At 39.4% G+C, this 20,052-nt stretch overlaps 1 protein-coding gene across 1 annotated transcript in view; it reads right to left on the bottom strand.

The window, feature by feature from the left end:
• The window catches only part of LOC113450746 (uncharacterized), a 31,994-nt gene extending 17,028 nt beyond the window's left edge, over positions 1 to 14,966 (bottom strand). The window contains 12 exon segments of the mRNA XM_087918005.1: positions 57 to 125; positions 242 to 268; positions 2,313 to 2,354; positions 3,297 to 3,416; positions 3,603 to 3,962; positions 7,297 to 7,488; positions 8,131 to 8,187; positions 8,942 to 9,010; positions 9,327 to 9,395; positions 10,890 to 11,000; positions 13,939 to 14,057; positions 14,799 to 14,966. Of these exon segments, the coding sequence (XP_087774131.1) occupies positions 57 to 125; positions 242 to 268; positions 2,313 to 2,354; positions 3,297 to 3,416; positions 3,603 to 3,962; positions 7,297 to 7,488; positions 8,131 to 8,187; positions 8,942 to 9,010; positions 9,327 to 9,395; positions 10,890 to 11,000; positions 13,939 to 14,057; positions 14,799 to 14,946 (1,383 nt within the window). The 5' untranslated portion in view covers positions 14,947 to 14,966.
• Between the last annotated feature and the right edge of the window lie 5,086 nt (positions 14,967 to 20,052).

Here is a 20,052-nt window from a genome sequence, read left to right on the forward strand (position 1 = left end):
AGATCTGCTCTCCCAGACCAATAATGAAACAGGGATTACACATCTCTTTAACATACCTTTTGGTAGATGAAAGCTACCCAAGAATCAATGTCATTTCTTGCATCCTTGCCACATGTGCTACATTCCTGTGGGAAAATAAGCCTTTTTAAGCCTTCTAGAGAATTTAAAAGTAAAATAAAAATAATTTCTTTTCCATCAATGAGCCTTGGAGGATGGGATATTTTTTTCTATGATTACGCACCATTTTTCCTGGTTCTCCTTTTTCACCCTGCAAATAAATCAAGTAAACAAAAAAAAAAAAATCAGGTAGTACTAGTAGGATTTCAAATTCTTGGTTTTGCCTTCTTGAAAGCAAGCTTATAAATAAGCAAGATAGGAAAGCTGTATTTGCAGGTAGAAGAACTGATCTTTCACTACAATTGACATTTGTGGTAGTAAAGACTCTTGACATGGATTTCATTTTAAAAGCTGGAATGCATGTAGATTTTTTGCTATTGTAGTTGTCTCCCTATGAATCCTTACCTTTAAGAAGTTATGATCATTATTCTTATTAGTTCAGTGAAGATTTCTCTGTGGTAAAGGCTCATTTTAACTCTGAGGGTTTCAAACAATGCTTGTTATACTATCATTGCTATTTTGCTGTAAATTGGCAGTAGCATTGAAATAGACTTTCTATATGAATAGACAAAGGGAGGCATTCTAGATGTGCTTGAATGAAAGTTCCCAGCAGCTCCAGCCAGCTAGGCCAGTGAGGAAGGATGCTGAGAACTGGAATATCTGAATTGCCTTGGATTGTCTATTTTTCAATGCCATCTATTAATGGTTGTTGAATTTGTCCTGGACAAGAAAAACAACAACTGAATTTGATTAAAATTAACAGGATTTCTCTTCATATGTCCAATCACATAACAACTATAATTCCTTATAACTAGTGATTTAAGGAAGGTTTCAAAGAGTTACAAGGTAATCTTCAACTTAGAACCATAATGGAACCTATCCATCAAGATCGTCAAAGTGACCTTCCAACTTTACCTCTTTTTTTGTGTGGCAGTCCTTAAGAGAACATGGTAGTTGTAAAGTGACTGCTGCAGTCTTTAAATGAACACTGCAGTCATTAAGTGAAGTAATAGTTTGTTATGAGAATGGTTTTGCTGACAAGTAAATGGCAAATCTGTTGTAAAACATAGTCATATGACTTAAGGATGCTGCAAAGTGCTGTAAATACAGCCTGGTTGCTGAGTACCAAAGTTTGATTATGTAACTGTGAGGTTTTGTGTATGTGTGTGTGTCTTGATTGTCAGAACTTCAAATCTAGCCCCAAGTAGGTAAGCCTGTTGTAACTTTGAACAGTTGCGAAGTGACCAGTTGTAAGTTGAGAACTACAAATGCTGAAACTTTGAAGTGTTATTGTCAGGGATGGGCTTCATAATTGTTAGCAAAAGCTTCTCTGCTCGGTTGCTGGGTGTGTGTGTGTGGCCATGGTGGGCGTGGCCTCCTGCATCATGGTGTGGGGGCATTTTTGCCCTCCCCGGGCTCTGGAGACTTTCCTCAAGCCTTCAGGAGGGTGAAAACGACCTCCGGAGGCTCTCTGTAAGCCAGAAATGGGCCCATTTCCAGCCTTCCCAAACTTCCAGGAGGCCCGTTTTCCACCTTCCCCGAGCCTCCACACCTGCCCTGCACTTAAACGGGCCAAAATGGGACACGTGGGGATGTGAGAGGGGTAAGGGAGGGTGAGGGGGGCCAGCCAGAAGTGGGATTTGGTGGCTCTACGAACTGCACAGAATCTTAGCTAGGGACTCTGGTTATTGTATATACACTGCTGGGATTGCAGCTTGTATTCCTGTACTCTAGGACAACCGATCACCATCTGGTGGGCTATGGCCCACTGGTGGGTTGTGAGAAAATTTTGGTGGGCCACAGAGAAATCTCACCCCCAGAGCACCCCCCCAAAGTAATTAATCCATGCTATACAGAAACACAAGGTTGTGCCGCCCACATGGCCGGCAAGAATCCTCCCTGCCCACTCACTCCTTACCTGTCAAACTTGCCGACTAAATTGTTATTTTTCCTTTTTCTGACCATCAAGCCATGCCCAGCCACATGACTACCAAACCACACCACAAATTAGGCTATGCCCACAGAACCGGTTAGTTGTCCCTGGGATTTAAAATTATGAATTTGGTGGTCCCTGAGGTCCAAAAGGTTGGCGACTCCTGCTCTAGGAAGGTTGAATCAAATGCACACGTTACGACTTGCAGGCCAGCGAGGAGGACAGGCAGCATCCATAGGATTTGGTTAAGACCATGACTTACCTTAGGACCAGGAGGGCCTTGAACACAGGCTTTAGAATTATACTAGAAAGAACAAGAGAAGGGATCAGTGCAGCACCATAGGAATAACCCCAACCTATTATCAGTGTATGTAGATAACAACACTTTTGATCTTTCTTATGTGTATACTTGTCAGAATGCTGTGCTTATGGCTGGAGACAAAACAAATAAACCATGTCAGACAATGAAGAATTATCCTGACTATATTCATGTATTCCAAAAGAAGCCTTTGCTCTCCTGTCCAGGAATAAGATGTTTTTTCTTTTGGCATTCATTAAAGGAATGAACGGTGGGAGGCAAATAGCAAAACATAATTTTGAATCGTGAATTAGTGTAAATTAAAAAAAATAAAACCTAAAAAACTCATTTGACTTTTTGGATCTTTCCTTTAACCCACAATAAAAGTATAAAATTATTTTAACTGTATAATATTCTGTATAATCTTCTGAATATCATAGTGACACTGGGATATCAATAAAATAGTCACAGCTGGAAAGTTGGACTTTTTGTGTTTGTATTTCTTTGGGAAAGGATAAAGAATCCATTTGGCTTCTTAAATTTCCCTCCAATGGGAAAATCACCTTGATTCTTTGGATTTTCAGTCTTTTAAAGACCAACACTTCAGGTGATTAGTTTGTCCCTTTAATCTTCGCCAATATAACCCCCCCCCCCAAGTTTGACCATTTATGCCCGTCCTATTCTGGAGAGCGAGGCTTTAGCGATTGCAAATAAGAGGATGGGGCACAAGTGGCTTACAGGCTGTGAGCACCCCACTCTGTCTCCAAAATAAATAAGGCGTTTGTATGTTTTCAGGTTTATAACTTATAAAAATGGAATAAAGGTATACATTTTTGCTTCTAGATGCCAGCTCATAGCACCGATGACCATGGAAATACTTTACATGGAGAACAAATGGGTTGTTGTGTGCTAGCTGGAAGCCGAGTTGCTTCTACTGACCTGATTTGCTTCATTATCACCAGGTAAGCCAGGAGGACCTGCAGGCCCAGGTGGACCCTGAGCTCCCTTTTCTCCAGTCTGTCCTGGTTTGCCTGGCAACCCAGGCTCACCACGGTCTCCTTTCTCCCCCTGAAAGGATTTAATATCCACAAATCAGCATAGCAAGTAAAAAACAAACAAACAAATCTCATGAATTAACAATCAGCTCTAAGCAATTTGCTTCTTTCATAATTATATCTTGATGATGCTTTTTTTAATCAACTCATTCTTCCACTCACATATCCCCCAAATTCTCATAGTAAAGGCAACGGTTACCTTTGGTCCATTCTTTCCGGGAGATCCATTTATTCCTGGAGGACCTTCTGGTCCAGGGAAGCCTGGTAATCCTGGTGACCCAATCTGGCCTGGAATTCCTGCATGACCTTCAGGGCCGGTGATTCCTGGAGGGCCCTCTGACCCCACTGGCCCTGGAATACCTGTTGCTCCTGTGGCTCCTGGAGGACCAGGTTGGCCTGGAGCCCCTGGAAGCCCTGGAGCCCCCTGCTGGCCTTCATGTCCTGGGAGGCCAGGGGCACCTTGAGGGCCTTCAGGTCCTGGGTATCCTTGGGGTCCTGGATGCCCTGGTTGACCAGATATACCTGGTGGACCAGGAGGCCCTCCTACAAAAGTGACTCTCTAGAAAAACACAAAGATGACAGAGAAACAGCAGAAAAGGCTAATAGATTCAAGTGGTACAATAGTCACAAGGGATATTGCTTATCTGTTAAACCTGTCCTCGTATAAAGTACATATGTGAACCTCAAGTCATACAGTATTAAATTAGATGCCTTTCAAACTTATTAAGACATCAGCCAGTTTCATTTATATATACAGTATATCTTTTTCAAGTCTATCCTTTATAAATTCATTTGTTGTATTTTTTTAAAAAAGATGATAAATTCCTATCACTATTTATCCTTGTTGTGATCAAGGGGGAAATCTATCTATCTTTTTTTTTCTATTTTTCTTTCTATTTGTTATTCCTTTCCACATTTTCTATTTTTTATTCTTTTTTTAAAAAAGTTCATATTGGTTTTTATTTTTTAATTGTAATTATTATAAAAAATTTTTTTGAACTAATACTATTATCTTGGCAATAAAATTGAACAGGACATAATGTTGGTGCATGTTTCTTGCCTAGGACTACAAAACAGGGTATGTTTTCCCCTCCGGGTCTCATTCTGAGCCCATAATACAGGGTCACAATATTGTGCTTTTTACAAGTTGTACAGTTCAATAATAACACTGCTCAAAAAAATAAAGGGAACACTTAAACAACACAATGTAACTCCAAGTCAGTCACACTTCTGTGAAATCAAACTGTCCACTTAGGTAGCAACACTGATTGACAATCAATTTCACATGCTGTTGTGCAAATGGAATAGACAACAGGTAGAAAGCATAGGCAGTTAGCAAGACATCCCCAATAAAGGAGTGGTTCTGCAGGTGGTGACCACAGACCACTTCTCAGTTCCTATGCTTTCTGGCTGATGGTTTGGTCACTTTTGAATGCTGGTGGTGCTTTCACTCTAGTGGTAGCATGAGACAGAGTCTACAACCCACACAAGTGGCTCAGGTAATGCAGCTCATCCAGGATAGCACATCAATGCAAGCTGTGGCAATCCAGTACATCAGGAGATGTGGAGGAGGCCGTAGGAGGGCAACAACCCAGCATCAGGACCGCTACCTCCACCTTTGTGCAAGGAGGGACAGGAGGAGTACTGCCAGAGCCCTGCAAACTGACCTCCAGCGGGCCACAAATGGTCAGAAACAGACTCCATGAGGGTGGTATGAGAGCTTGACATCCACAGGTGGGGGTTGTGCTTACAGCCGAACACCGTGCAGGAAGTTTGGCAGTTGCCAGAGAACACCAAGATTGGCAACTTCGCCACTGGCGCCCTGTACTCTTCACAGATGAAAGCAGGTTCACACTGAGCATATGTGACAGACGTGACAGGGTCTGGAGATGCTGTGGAGAACGTTCTGTTGCCTACAACATCCTCCAGCATGACTGGTTTGGCAGTGGGTCAGTAATGGTGTGGGGCAGCATTTCTTTAGGGGGCCACACAGCCCTCCATGTGCTTGCCAGAGGTATCCTGACTGCTATTAGGTACCGAGATGAGATCCTCAGACCCCTTGTGAGACTATACGCTGGTGCGGTTGGCCCTGGGTCCCACCTAATTCACAACAATTCTAGACCTCATGTGGCTGGAGTGTGGCAGCAGTTCCTGCAAGATGAAGGCATTGATGCTATGGACTGGCCCGCCTGTTCCCCAGACCTGAATCCAATTGAGCACATCTGGGACATCATGTCTTGCTCCATCCACCAAGGCCACGTTGCACCACAGACTGTCCAGGAGTTGGGGGATGCTGTAGTCCAGGTGTAGGAGGGGATCCCTCAGGAGACCATCTGCCACCTCATCAGGAGCATGTCCAGGTGTTGTAGGGAGGTCATACAGGCACGTGGAGGCCACGCACACTACTGAGCTTCCTTTTGACTTGTTTTAAGGACATTACATCAAAGCTGGATCAGCCTGTAGTGTTTTTTTCCACTTTAATTTTGAGTGTACCTCCAAATCCAGACCTCCATGGGTTGCTAAATTTGATTTCCATTGATAATTTTTGTGTGATTTTGTTGTCAGCACATTCAACTATGTAATGAACAAAGTATTTAATAAGAATATTTCATTCATTCAGATCTAGGATGTCTTATTTTTGTGTTCCCTTTATTTTTTGAGCAGTGTATATAGGCTGATAAGGAAGTCAAAGAGTAAAAAGGTTACTTAGTATGGAGGGAGAGGCAGCACAGAACTTTTTTTGGCTTAGAATTGTGCCTCTTCTTTCTACCTTAACATCCATATATATTGTTGTGGTTTAATGAAGTTTTGATTTCACCATAGTGGTGAGAAATAATCTATTCTTCCTTTCCTCAATTTAGGCTTTTTGAAGGAACACAGAATTGTGGTTTAAGACTGGTCATTTTTCTTTTTTACATTCTAGTCCACAACAAACAAAATCTTAACCTCTTTGCCTCTTCCAACTTTGCAGTGAATTTGGAGGCAACAAATGGATTCACCACAGGGATGAGATTCAAATTTTTTAACAACCGGTTCTGTAGGCATGGCTAGGTGGGCATGGCCATGTGATTGGGTAGGCATGGCTTTTTTTGAAGCAGCAAACATCCCCCCACATTTTTTGGGCCTTCTGGGCCTCGGGGAAGCCTCCGGGGGGGTGTTTTTGCTCCCAAAAGGCTGGGATCCAGGAAGGCAAAAAACGGAGCCTGGGGGGGCTCCCACAGCACTCCATGCTCCATTTTGGGCCCTCTGGGCCTCAGGGAAGCCTCCTGGGGGAACATTTTTGCTCCCAGAAGGCTTTCCTGGGGCCCAGGAAGGAAAAAAACAGAGGCTGCACCCCCCAGCATCCCCACAGTCCATTTTGGGGACTGTTGGGCTTCAGGGAAGCCTCCTGGGCAAAACAGTAAGACACCAAGGGGAATCCTGGCAAAGCTGATTATAGGAACAGCTGATTGTTGGGAGGGGGGAAAAAGGAAATACCTTAAGGAGTGACTGGGCAGGGAAGAACGCAGTCAGCAATGTCGGGCGTGTAAGCAATGTTGCGCATGCACGATAAGGACTGACTGGTCAGGGAGGGGCAGGCGGAGTGGGGCTGGGCCACGATTTGGCGGTTCTCTGAACTGTGCAGAATCATAACAATTCTATAGTTTTATAGAACCGGTCCGAACCAGTAGAATCCCACCCCTGATTTAGCATTACTAGTTAACTAAAACAAGATCAGCCAAAAAGAAAGCAGGCAAGCAAATAAATCAGATCACATTTTGAATAAACTTGAAGCATTATGTGAATTTGGGATAACAAGGAAAGGTGGATATAGTATCTTTGCTTGGTGAACATAGTATTTTTATATTATTGTAAAAACATCAATATTGCTGTAGTCTATCAACAAATCTCACCTTGTCTTTTCCATCCTTGGTATCAGTGAAGTCTATTACTTTAGGAAGAGTTGAACCTGGTGGCCCTGGGGGACCTACTGGTCCTGGTGGTCCCTGAGGTCCTGGAAGGCCAGGATTGCCAGGTTTGCCAGTTGGTCCAATTTTTCCAGTTAGTCCTTTTTGTCCTGGGGGACCCTGGTCACCTTTTGGTCCCTGTGGTTAAAAAAGAAAAAAAGAACTTCAGATAAGAAGAACAGTGCACATTCTGTCAACATGGTGGCAGGGGAATTCTGAGGAATGACATCTTAGAAGATTGAGAAACAGCAGTCTAAAGTATAATCAAAACTATCCCTGTTCAACATGGTGTATTCTGGATGTGTTTGGAGGGCAGATGATGCTTGGAGTTGTTTCTGAAGGATATCAGGTTGGGGAAACCAGTTCAGATCCTCAAAGCTTCTATTTGCTTTTTTAGCAACTCATACTCCCACTGCATCCTTGGCAGACATTTTGTGCCGTTAACAAATCCACGACAGTAAATCTAACTTAATAACTTCAAGTCATCTCAGCATAAGGAGAAATAATAGCTGAATTCTTGACTAACAAGCAACTTTTAAGGCACAATACTATTGATTTTTTGAATGGTTTGACAGTGTAATTTACAGCAGTAAATAGCACAAGTAGCTTAGATGTGGTTTAGTTTACATTTGGGGAAAGATAAGAGGTGTTTTCTTGTCTTGGGCAGCTTTCTCAAGACAGAAAGAAACTTCGAAATATAGACTTAATGCCAGCTAAATTGCAAATGTATCTAGATTTGTTGTTTCCACTAAGGAAAAAATAAATATATAACATACATACCTTTGGACCAGGCGGACCAGGTATTGCTGGACAGACACACTGTGAAATATTATTAATCTAAGGAAGAGAGAAAAAATAGTTAAAGATAAACCATCTCTTTAAAAAGCAAGAAGGGAGACGAGGAATATTGACCTCATGAAAGTACTTCTTTAAATACCTAAACAATTATGTTGATCGAATGGAAAACATAGTTCCTAATTATGTAAGAAAGAATCATGAACAGGTATTGGCAGGTAGCAGTGATGACATCAAATTAATTAAACATGCATTGTAACATCAGAGGAAAAGTTCCACTCTTATACTGCATGCAATTGAATGTAAGAGGCAGACTACAATGCAACTTGATGACATTCTCAAACTATAAGAGTTATGTAATACACATTTGGTAATAATCTTAACTTACTGGTGTTACCATAGAATCGCCTGTGGTAGTGGATTGCTGAACCGAAGTCATGAGGCCTTTTGAAGTTGTCTAGGATAAAAAATCATGGCAATAAGGAAATTAATTTTTAAAGTCAGTTAGCCTTAGTCTTCTCATTTCTCACCTAAAATTTCCTACCCAACCCAAATCCTAGCATTTTTTAAAGAAAAGATAAAATCTCAGTAGCTCCAATATTTATAAATAAAATTTTCACTAGTTTGGAATGCTATATATGTTTATTGAGAAATAAGTCCCATTAAAGATGATTAAGGGATGATGGGAAATTTAATTGGTTCATCTGCTAGAATACCTTCTATCTACAGACAACTTGATGACATTCTCAAACTATAAGAGTTATGTAATACACATTTGGTAATAAACTTAACTTACTGGTGTTACCATAGAATCGCCTGTGGTAGTGGATTGCTGAACTGAAGTCATGAGGCCTTTTGAAGTTGTCTAGGATAAAAAATCATGGCAATAAGGAAATTAATTTTTAAAGTCAGTTAGTCTTAGTCTTTCCATTTCTCACCTAAAATTTCCTACCCAACCCAAATCCTAGCATTTTTTTTAAAAAAGATAAAATCTCAGTAGCTGCAATATTTATAAATAAAATTTTCACTAGTTTGGAATACTATATATGTTTATTGAGAAGTAAGTACCATTACATTTTTAAAAAATATCCATTTTCTTAAATACACTTCTTTAGATATTTTCTTCCTGATCCTTTCTTTCAGAGTGGCAATGATGCCTTCATGGCTCATCGCAAACATACCTGCGTCATTTTAGTGTCCCCAGTGATCATGGATTGGTAATCTGACGTTGTGAAGATTTTTGAACCTTCCTGAGATACAAGATGGCAATAGTTAGGAGACTTTTTGAATGCATTAGATATTAAATTGCTTCTGTCTTATTTGGATTAGGCATAGTCTTCAGTCAACTAAGTGCAGGTTCTTAATGATGTGGAAAGAAATATATATTTTGTTTCAGAACTTCAGCTAATAGTTTAATTATTTGCTTCGTTTACAACATTCTCATATTTTGGTCTTCTACTTACTGCTGTGGGATAAAACAGCTGTCTTTTTATGCAATTATTAATTAATAGGTTAGTTGCTTTTGCCATCATAAAATTTTATAATGAAAGCCAACAGGAATATAAAGAATCAAATTATTATTAGGGAAGTGCACTTCCTTGAATTTGTTTCAAACAGATGCTCAGAACAGTGCAGGGGGACTTTAAAATCCAGGAAAAGATACTGTTGCTTTAAAGCAGAACAGAGAAGTGTGTGATCTTTTGATAATGATCAGAACTCCATTTTTATATTTGTTTCCAAATTTCCCTACAATGCCTAGTCCCGGTTCCTCTGCCACTGCAGTTAAAGCTGGAAACCATTTGGGGATTTGAGAGGTTTGGCTGTGTTATTAAATGTTACTTGAAAGTGGCATAAAATCCCATCAAACTAAGAAGAAACATTATCTGCCAAACAGCAATGGGTCTTTCAGCCAGGAACCTTGGATCTTTAGGGAAGGGGAGAATGCAGATACAATAAAAAGTTGTGGAGCAGAGGGAGTTTGTCCTCAGTAATATAACACATGGTGTTTTGATAGAACCTACAGTTCTGGAATGAAAGTAAAGTAGACATGACATGTGATTCTCACTTGTTAATCCTTTCCTGTAGACAGAAAATGGCTAAGTTCATGTAAATAGAAACAGCAGGCGAGGTGGTCACTCTGGGTACCCACAAGCTCAGATGCCTGGTTGTCCTTCATCCTATTCCTGGTATTTCTTTTCTCAGTTGGGGAAGAGATACTTTATGGTGCTTAAAGAGATGAGAGATTGCTGTCATGGGTGAGGTAGGTTGTGACCTCCTGTTGATTTGCCCCTCCATAGTTGCTGCAATCAGAGGGGATGAGAAAGCTCCCTGCATATGCTAATGATTCTTCAAAGTAACAGAAAGAAGCAGTAATGCTGATTTTTTATCAAACTGGAATGAGACCAATCTATGGTTGAAATGGTTATACCTCACATTTTTGAGATATGGGGAAGCCTTTGAGGTGATGCTTGCACATATTTGGATACAAATATTAAGAAATAAGCCTTCTTCTAAATGCACTGGGCAGGCAAAACCCCAAGTTTCCTCAGCAGAGCTGATTTCAGGCATGCAGTCTAGGATTTTTTTAGAATCTGCAGTGTCCACACTTTGAATGGGCACTAAATTGTGATAGTAACTACTATGATTGGTTCAATTGGCCCATTTTGATGAAGAATTCTAGAACCCAACCCAAAGAATTGGATGTGTCTATGAGGCATTTCAACAATCTTTCTACGGATTGTTACCTGGACCATTAGGAATTCAGAGCCTTCTTCCATAGCACTGCCCTCAAAGAAGGTTGAAACAGGAAGGTTATCATCAAAAGCATCTTCCTTTGTTATACTAGATGAAGTTGCCTGAGGAAAAAAAAAGAGGAAACTTGCATTCATTTCTGATTCTGAGTATTTGTTTATTGCTTTATATCTAGTCTCTTATAAAAGTGCAAGATAGTATGCCCCTTATAATTTTATTTTTACAACAACCATCTAGCAAGTCCATTGGAAGGTGCATTGTTGCCTATTGAGTTTCACTGCAGGGTAGGAATTTCTGATTTTTTTTTTAATCCTTAATCTCTGTAGAGAGGAGAAGTGAGGGGGGAGGATTTTACCCACTAATTCAGGTCATTCTGCCACAGCACTCAAGGCCTTGTTGAGTCTGACAAGACCTTGAATGTTGATAAGGCACAAGGAAAACGTCAATGTGAAATTGTGCAGAGACAGTGAGAAGGAGCCAGAGACTGTCACGTGCTGTGAGAGAGCTGGCCTTGGGACTTTGGCCTCCATCTCTGCATCTAGAGACGTTCAAATTAGCAGTGGCTGTGTCTCAGGTTTTCATGTGGGATTCAGGCAGAAAATGTGGAAAGCTATGAGGCAGCTGTTACTAAGTAGGAAAGTAGTAATCATGTTGTGACTGGGGGGTGGGGGGGCATTTGAATGGTTGCTTCCTTCAAATCATTTGCCACTGCTGCTACTACTATTAGTACTTTTTTTGATTTTTAAGGCCACTGAATCAGAAAATCTCAAGATGGCTTCCAGAAGTCCATCACAGTTTGCTCTGTGTTAGAAGAGAAAGAAAAGGAGAAGCAAACAATCCAGGAATGTCCAATCTTGACAATTTGAAGACCTATGTACTTCAACTCCCAGAATTTCCCAGCCAGCATGTTAAAATTTCATAAAATCCAAACAGAAATATGGGAATGTCATCTTAAACTTACTGAAACTATGGTTATGGATATATAGCCAATGGGATGTAATATTGAGCAGCAGGACTGGGAGTTGGAATACCCAGGTTCTAGTCCTCCATTAGACAACGAAAGGCTTGAGCCTGAGATTCCCTCTTAGCTTTAAAGTGAGTAGGATATTTTTAAAAATATATCCCAGAATAGAGAAAAGGCAATCTATTTCCATATAATAGTGCCAAGAAAACTTTATTGTCGATGATGTAACCAGGAATCACCCACTGTTTTCACTCCCCAACATCTGACTATATAGGATGTTGGGCAACATTACCTGGACCCTGAGGAATTCAGTGTTTAAAATTAGAAAGGCACTGAAAAAAGTGATTTGTGACCATTTTTCATGCTTATAAACATTGCAGCATGGCCACCTGATCAAAATTCAGATGCTTGACAGCAGGTTCATATTTATGAAGATTGCAGTGTGACCTTCTGACAAGCTAAGTCAATGGGGAAGCCAGATTCATTTAATGATTGTGTCACTAATTTAACAACTGCAGCCCAATCTACCTTACAGGGTTGTTGTGAGGAAAATGGGAGGAGGAAGAGGTGTTTGATATGTTGGCTGCCTTGAGTTATTTGTAAAAATAGTAAAGGTGGAAAAAAAGAAAAAAAGGTATATATGATTTATCAGCACCTATCCAATCTCTAACTATTATGTTTGTAAATACTACAATTACTGAAGAATATCCAAGCCTGGTTATTTTATTTTATTTATGTGCCACAAGCTGGGCTGGACTAGAAGACCTCTAAGGTCCTTTCTAACTTTGTATTTTCAGTGACAGGCTGAATGTTTTTCCATGTAGAAAGTAGCAGATGCAATTGATGGTCATCTGCTTCTATCATTAGAGTGAACTCACCTCCTCAACTATCAGATGTTAAGATAGGGCAGGAAGGCTGGCATGAGATACTAGATGAACTGTTATGGGCATTGTACAGTCTATTCATCTCAGCTAAATTGTTCTTCAGATGAATGGGCAATAGATTTGACTTATCATACAGGTGGGTTGGGAAAAAATGGCATTTTATTTTGCCTCAGGTAACAAAATATATTAAGTGTTCATTTACATAAAAGAATGCTACTAAAACTCTGGAATAGTTGCTTCTCAAAAGGAGGGGCTGGAGTGTCATTGTTCAGGGACATTGGAAATAGATTACTGAGAATTTCCCATGCGCTGGGACCACTACAGTAGTTGAGATAGCTCTGCGAAGTGCAGCCTCCCACTTGTTCTCTGTAGGAAAAAAAACCCAAAACAAGCCCAGGCAGGGAAAGGCGGTCAAAGATGGGAAAATTTTTAGCTGCCCAGGTGTCTTTGAAATATGGTTCTCAGTTGTGATTAGAGATACTGGGAACTTTTGTTTAGTGAAACCAGAGGATTACAAGTTCACCCATGACCAAAACATACAGTTATGTAGCGGAGGCCATTTTGTGTAGTGTGATGGTTCTGAACTGCTTGAATATTAAGGTACCTCATTTTAATAATTACATGGAATGAGAAAATAACTGTTCTTTCAGATTAATTATCATAGAAGGGTGTGTTTTGATGCACGCACCCCCCCTTCTCTTTTTAACATTATCTCACATAACATGTAATTTACAGATTATATAATATGAATAATCACTATATTTTCAAAACTTTTGTTAGCAAGCAAAAGACTTGTAAAAGCTCAGTCAATATGTCTTCTGCTTTACCCCCTGCCCCCCACCCCCCAACACACATACACACACACACACACACACTGCCAGGCATATTTTTTGCCCATTCCTCAGGTGATTTATGAATTCTATTCACCATCAGCATACACATAAAGATGCATTTAGAGCTGTCATAAGCATATAATATTCAAGTATTTAAAAAATAAAGGTCAATGAAAAGTTATATTTCCTGGGTTTTTGAATGTGCCATGTGTGTTTGAAAGGCAGCAACCCATTTAATTCTGGACAACAAGTTGGTACCTCTGGCTGCCCTTCATTGCAATGTTATTATTCATCTTAGTTGCCACACAACAAATCAATAATCAGTTATCATCTGACCATACCACACATGATAAGTGCTCACCAAATCCAGGATCTGTTCAGTAGTGGGAACTTCTTTTGCAGTTGTATCTGGTGTGTTATGAGGCATGGAACTACTAGGAACTGTAGCCACAGAAACCTGTTTCACATCAGTTTTTGCCTCTGAGAAAGCAAAGGGAAAGGAGATTGGAAATTACACATTTATACTACCAAAACATAAATGCAATTGCTCTGTTCCTGACACTGATTTTCCAAGAGTGAAAGAGAAGAAAAAAAATAGAGAAGACACAATATTAATTACACAAATTATAGAAAGAATTTTACCTTTCTTTCTTGGAGCTCAAAACCAGAGAGGAAAGTAAACCTGACTTACTAATGTGAACCTGACTTACTAATCAACATTATGCTTGTTACAAAGACTGCAGTTTTCTTTTTAGTAATTTAGCTGCTGGAACTTTCCCCACGCACAAAACCTTATATATTACTCCCTCTCCTTTTATCCTTTTAAATTCAAATTCTGTGAATGAGCCACGTGAGGCTGAAGTCCTGGGAAAGGTGAAGAAAGAGAGCCACCCTGATCTCAGGTAGCCTAATTGCTAAAGCAATCCAGATCAGCCTTTCTCAATTCAACGTTTTTCAAATGTGGTCACACAAGCTGGGAATTTCTGCAAATTACAGTTCAAGTACCCTTTGAGGAAGGCTGTATTGCCCAACTCAGCATGGCATCCATGCCCCCCACCCCACATTTGATTTCAAGACATTCTATAGCCCAAATAGTGTACCTTTTAAAACGGGCATTTCTGGATTTTATTTGGTTTTTCAGTTCTTTCCACGCAGAAAAAAAAAAAGAGAGAAAAATGAGCAAGGAAAAGAAACAAGAATAATTCTATCTTTTCCACTTACCTTGGGAAATCATAGCAGGTGTGGTCATAGCCTTCGGATTTGCAAAAGGCCACCAATTGTACTGAGCAACACTAGAGGGAGTTAGCCCCCCTAACAGCAAGACAAGGCAGAGGAAGCCGAATGGCTGGTGTCCCTTAAGAGTCTCCATTGGCCCTGCAGTTGTCTGCAGCTTAGCTGTCTTCACACTAACCTTTGATACTTGTGATCCAAGTTCATAGTAGCCCAAGGTGCCCGCCCACCAGCCTCTCTCTGCCAATCAGCATCTCATTTTAGAAGACTTGTACTGTGACTAAGTAGTCTTACTCTCTCCTTCCCCCCTCCCCATGCATGACAGAAGAGTAGATTTGCTGTTTTTTCTTACATTCCTTTGCATTTTGAATCGCTATGTGCGGAGGGGATGGGGAAGATTGACATTTAATTAAAAGCACCTATTTTGCTTTTTCAAATCACCTTATTTATTTTACTTCTAACTTGAGTTAATGTAAAGGGCCATGACAGAAACACATGGCAGGTAGTACTCAACTTATAATAGTTTGCTTGAAAAAAGTTACTTATTACCATTTTTCACTTATGACAATTGCAGTATCCCCATAGTCATATGATTTGCATTTGGATACTTGAGAACTGATTCACATTTATGACTGCAGTGTCCTGGGATCATGGGATCACCTTCTGCAACCTTCTGACAAGTAAAGTCAATGTGGAAACCAGATTCACTTAACATCTGTGTTACTAATTTAACAACTGCAGTTATTCACTTAACAAATGTTAAAATACTGAAGTTTGCTGATGACACAACAGTGATTGGTCTCATTTGAGACAACGACGAATCTGCATACAGACAGAAAGTTATATAACTTGCCTTGTGGTGTAACTGGAACAATCTGGAATTGAACACACTCAAAACTGTAGAAATGGTGGTAGTCTTTAGAAGAAAACCTCCCACACTACCACCTCTTGCAACACTAGACAGCACAGTATCAACAATAGAGACCTTCAAATTTCTAGGTTCTACTCTATCCCAAGACCTAAAATGGACACCTAACATCAAAAACATCATCAAAAAAGCACAACTCAGAAAGCTCAAACTGCCCAAAGAGCTGCTGATCCAGTTCTACAGAGGAATTATTGAGTCTGTCATCTGACCTCTATAACTGTCTGGTTTGGTTCTGCAACCCAACAGGACAGACACAGACTTCAGAGAGTAATTAGGACTGCAGAAAAAACAATTGCTACCAACTTGCCTTCAATCTAGGACCTGTGTACTGCACGAGTCAAGCAGAGGGCTGTGAAAATATTTACAGACCCCTCACATCCTGGACACAAACTCTTTCAACTCCTTCCCTCAAAACAACGCTATAGAGCACTGCACACCAGAACAACTAGACACAAGGACAGTTTTTTCCCCAAAAGCCATCACTCTGCTAAACAAATAATTCCCTCAACACCATTACAAAGTCTGCACTACAATTACTGTTAATCTTTTCATTAGTCCTTATCACCCATCCCCTCCCATTTGTGACTGTATGACTGTAACTTTGTTGCTTGTATCCTTATGATTTATATTGACTGTTTCCTAGTATGATTTGATTGCTTATTGTACCCTATGAGGGTACAATAAGTGCTGTACCTTATGATTCTTGATGAATGTATCTTTTCTTTTATGTATATTGAGGGTATTTGCAACAAGACAAATTTCTTGTGTGACCAATCACACTTGGCCAATAAAGAATTCTATTCTATTCTAAATGTGACAAGGAAGGTCATAAAATGGGGCAAGACTCACTTAATAAATTTCTCACTTAACAACATAAATTTAGGGCTCAGTTGTGGTCATAAGTTGAGGATTATCTGTATTGCATTTGAGTTTTTGTTCTTTTATTCCATAACCATGTGCACTGGCCACTTGTGAACGTTTAACCAAAGATTATAACCAAAGATACTATGCATCTAATGAAATGAACTGGAATCGACAAGTCTTTATGATGCTAAGAGATCATTTTTGATGAATTATGTTTAGTGCTGGAGTGATCATTCAAAGCAATCCACTGATTTGGATTCACCAGCTTTCTAAATATTGCAGAACCATAAGTTCCATCACATCCCAAAATTGAATATTTTCAGTGGGGCTGACAGCTGCTGTGATTCAGCAGTCCCACAGACATCCCATCCTAGCTGGTCATACAGCAGTTAGATGTCTTTTTTTAAAGCTTTCTCTTTTCTAGCTGATTAAATCTGTTGTACAGAGACAGTTTGGTATAGTGGTTAGAGAACTGGACTATAAATTGGGAGGTCCTAAGTTTTAGCCCCACTTTAGGCCCAAAATCAGCTGGGTGATCTTGGAGCCATTCATTCTTTTTCATCCATAGGAAGGAGGCAATGGCAAACCACTTCTGAAATCTTGCCAAAAAAACTGCAGGGACTTACCAGTCAATCCAGACAATCACCTGGAGTCAACAATAAGGCACAAAAATAAATTAAACAACAACAACAACAAAAATCAGCTGTAGTGGAATTAAAATTTCAAAATCTGGAGCTCTAACCTGAAATAGTTTAAGAGGACTGCGTATTATTTCCTGGATTTAATGTCTACTATATGTAAATCTTCATGCATCTTGAAATGTTAGTGCATCACGGAAACTTATTGTCTTATATGGATTTAAGGCAATTACATTGGTAATTCTGAGTGTGATTCACGTTTCTATTTCCCCAAAACTCAATGAACAATGTTGCATTGACTTGGAAATTTTGGAACAAAAAAAAAAAGGTTAAAATGCATCCATGATGGCAAAGTAGTTGAAATGTGGGGTTATTAACAGAGCTCTGACACTGTTTGGCCAAACATTTAGTTTCTTAAAACAATCCTTTTTGTTTTCCCCTTTGCCTCTCTGATAAGTGCAAACCTACTAAATAATTTAGACTAAACACCGTTCTTGGACATCAGTGGTGATAAAGAAGGTCTTTGTGACACAGGGCACTACATTTGGTTTTGAAAACAGTTCAAGGTTGTTTTAATATGATGGAAACAAAGACAGCCGAGGTATTCAGAAATTGTTTCCAATAACTGAGACCATACTTCTTTTTTCAAAGTTTCTTTTGCCACCAGGAAAACCATATTTATCCCTGTATAACACATACAAATGTATATGTTAGCGGTATATGGGTGAAATGATCTTTGAGGAAGAGATATGACTTTGCCTACATTAAAACAAATGTTTGAGAAGGAAAGAAAAATGAAAATACAGAAATATTTATATGAATTATGGAAGAAACACATATTGATTCACATAAATTGGCTATGAGAATGAGAATGAGAATTTAATTTTAATTTAATTTAAATTTTAATTTAATTTGATTTGTTAAATCACTTACAAGATAATAGGTATAAGAATAAACATAGTTATGAATACATGAAATGGATACATATAAGAAAAATAAAAGAAACAATAGGACAGGGACAGTAGGTAGGTACATTGGTGTGCTTATGCACACCCCCTGCAGACCTCTTAGGAAAGGGGTGAGGTCAATAGTAGACAGTCTAAGGTTAAAGTTTTTGGGGTTTGGAGAAGAAACCACAGAGTCAGGTAGAGTATTCCAGACACTGACCACTCTGTTACTGAAGTCATATTTCCTGCAGTCAAGTTTGGTGCGGTTAACCTTGAGTTTGTATCTATTGTGTGCTCTTGTATTGTTATGGTTGAAGCTGAAGTATTCATTGACAGGTAGGACATTGCAATGTATGATTTTATATACTATACTTAGATCGGACTGAAGACGGCGTAGTTCTACACTTTCTGGGTCTAGAATTTCAACTCTGGTGGCAATAGGTATTCTTCAATGAGGAGAGGAGTGTATTTCTTATGAAATATGTCTGGACTTTCTCAACAGTGTTAATATCAGATATGTAATGTGGGTTCCAAACTGATGAGCTGTATTCGAGTATTGGTCTAGCAAATATTTTGTATGCTTTAGTTAGTAGAGTGATATTACCAGAGAAAAAGCTACGTAGGTTAACAACTCTTAATGCTTTTTTGGCAATGTAGTTACAGTGGGCTCTAGCACTTAGATCGTTAGAGATGAATATTCCAAGATCCTTGACAGAGTTTGGATCATCAACAGGGTCTTGACTATTCAGCTTGTATTTTATTTTCTGATTTTTTTTGCCAATATATAAGACAGAGCATTTATTTGTTGAGATTTGAAATTGCCATTTGTTTGACCATTCTGATACATAGTCAAGGTCTTTTTGAAGGGTAGCAGTATTGTCTGTGGTGTTGAATAGCTTTACATCATCAGCAAAGAGAATGCAGTTGCAGATCACAGATCATATTAATTCTGAGATGTAGCCCAGAACATCTGGAGGGCACTGGTTGGGATTATTATCTTAGTCCTATATATTTTGCAGGATGTAAAAGCAGCAAACAATGAATGCCAACATGTATTCTGGTCTTTCAAACTCATGAGAATTATTGAAATATAAAATTTAATAATTCAATAGGATTATATCCTTATTTAAACTACTCAGTAAAATACATGAAGACTGTGGTAAGGCATTTGAGAAAATAGATCACTCTTTGGTAAACTGGAATTAATAAACTGGAATAATGTGAGACAGTTGGTCTTGCTACCAAAGGCAAGCTATGACTATGTGGTTCCTAAATGAATCTATGCCCACAAGTAGAAAGGTATGCAGTGGATATCTGGATCTTCTGTATTGGGTATCTGTATTGGGTATTCGATATCTTCATAAATGATTTAGATGAGAGCATAGAAGGAACACTCATAAAACATATAGATGAGTTAAAACTGAGGGGAATTGCTAGTACCTTAGAAAATAAGTTCAAAATCCATAAGGATCTTGATAGACTTGAATGTGGAGTCTTACTCCACAAGATGTTTAGTGGCGAGAAATGTAAATTTCCACACTTGGATAAGAAAAAATGGTGCATAGTACAAGATAGGTAATAGTTGGCTTAACAGTACTATTTAGAAAAGAACTGAGTGTACTGGTAGACAATAGATTGAGCACAAGCTAGTGGTAGCAGTGTGCTGCTGCTGCTGCTTACTCAGCCAATGTTGTTTTGGTCTGCATCAATAGAGGTACAATGTCAAGATTACAGGAAAGAGTACTATTGCTCTATACTGGTCCTGCACTGGTCAGATAATAACTGGATTATTGTGTCCAGTTTTGATCACCACAATAAAAAAACAATATTGAGGAATAAAAAAGAGTACAAGAAGAGTGACAAAAAAG

This window comes from Pseudonaja textilis, chromosome Z (assembly GCF_049901715.1).
Source record: "Pseudonaja textilis isolate UNSWEBS1 chromosome Z, rPseTex1.2, whole genome shotgun sequence".
Lineage (NCBI taxonomy): Eukaryota > Metazoa > Chordata > Lepidosauria > Squamata > Elapidae > Pseudonaja > Pseudonaja textilis.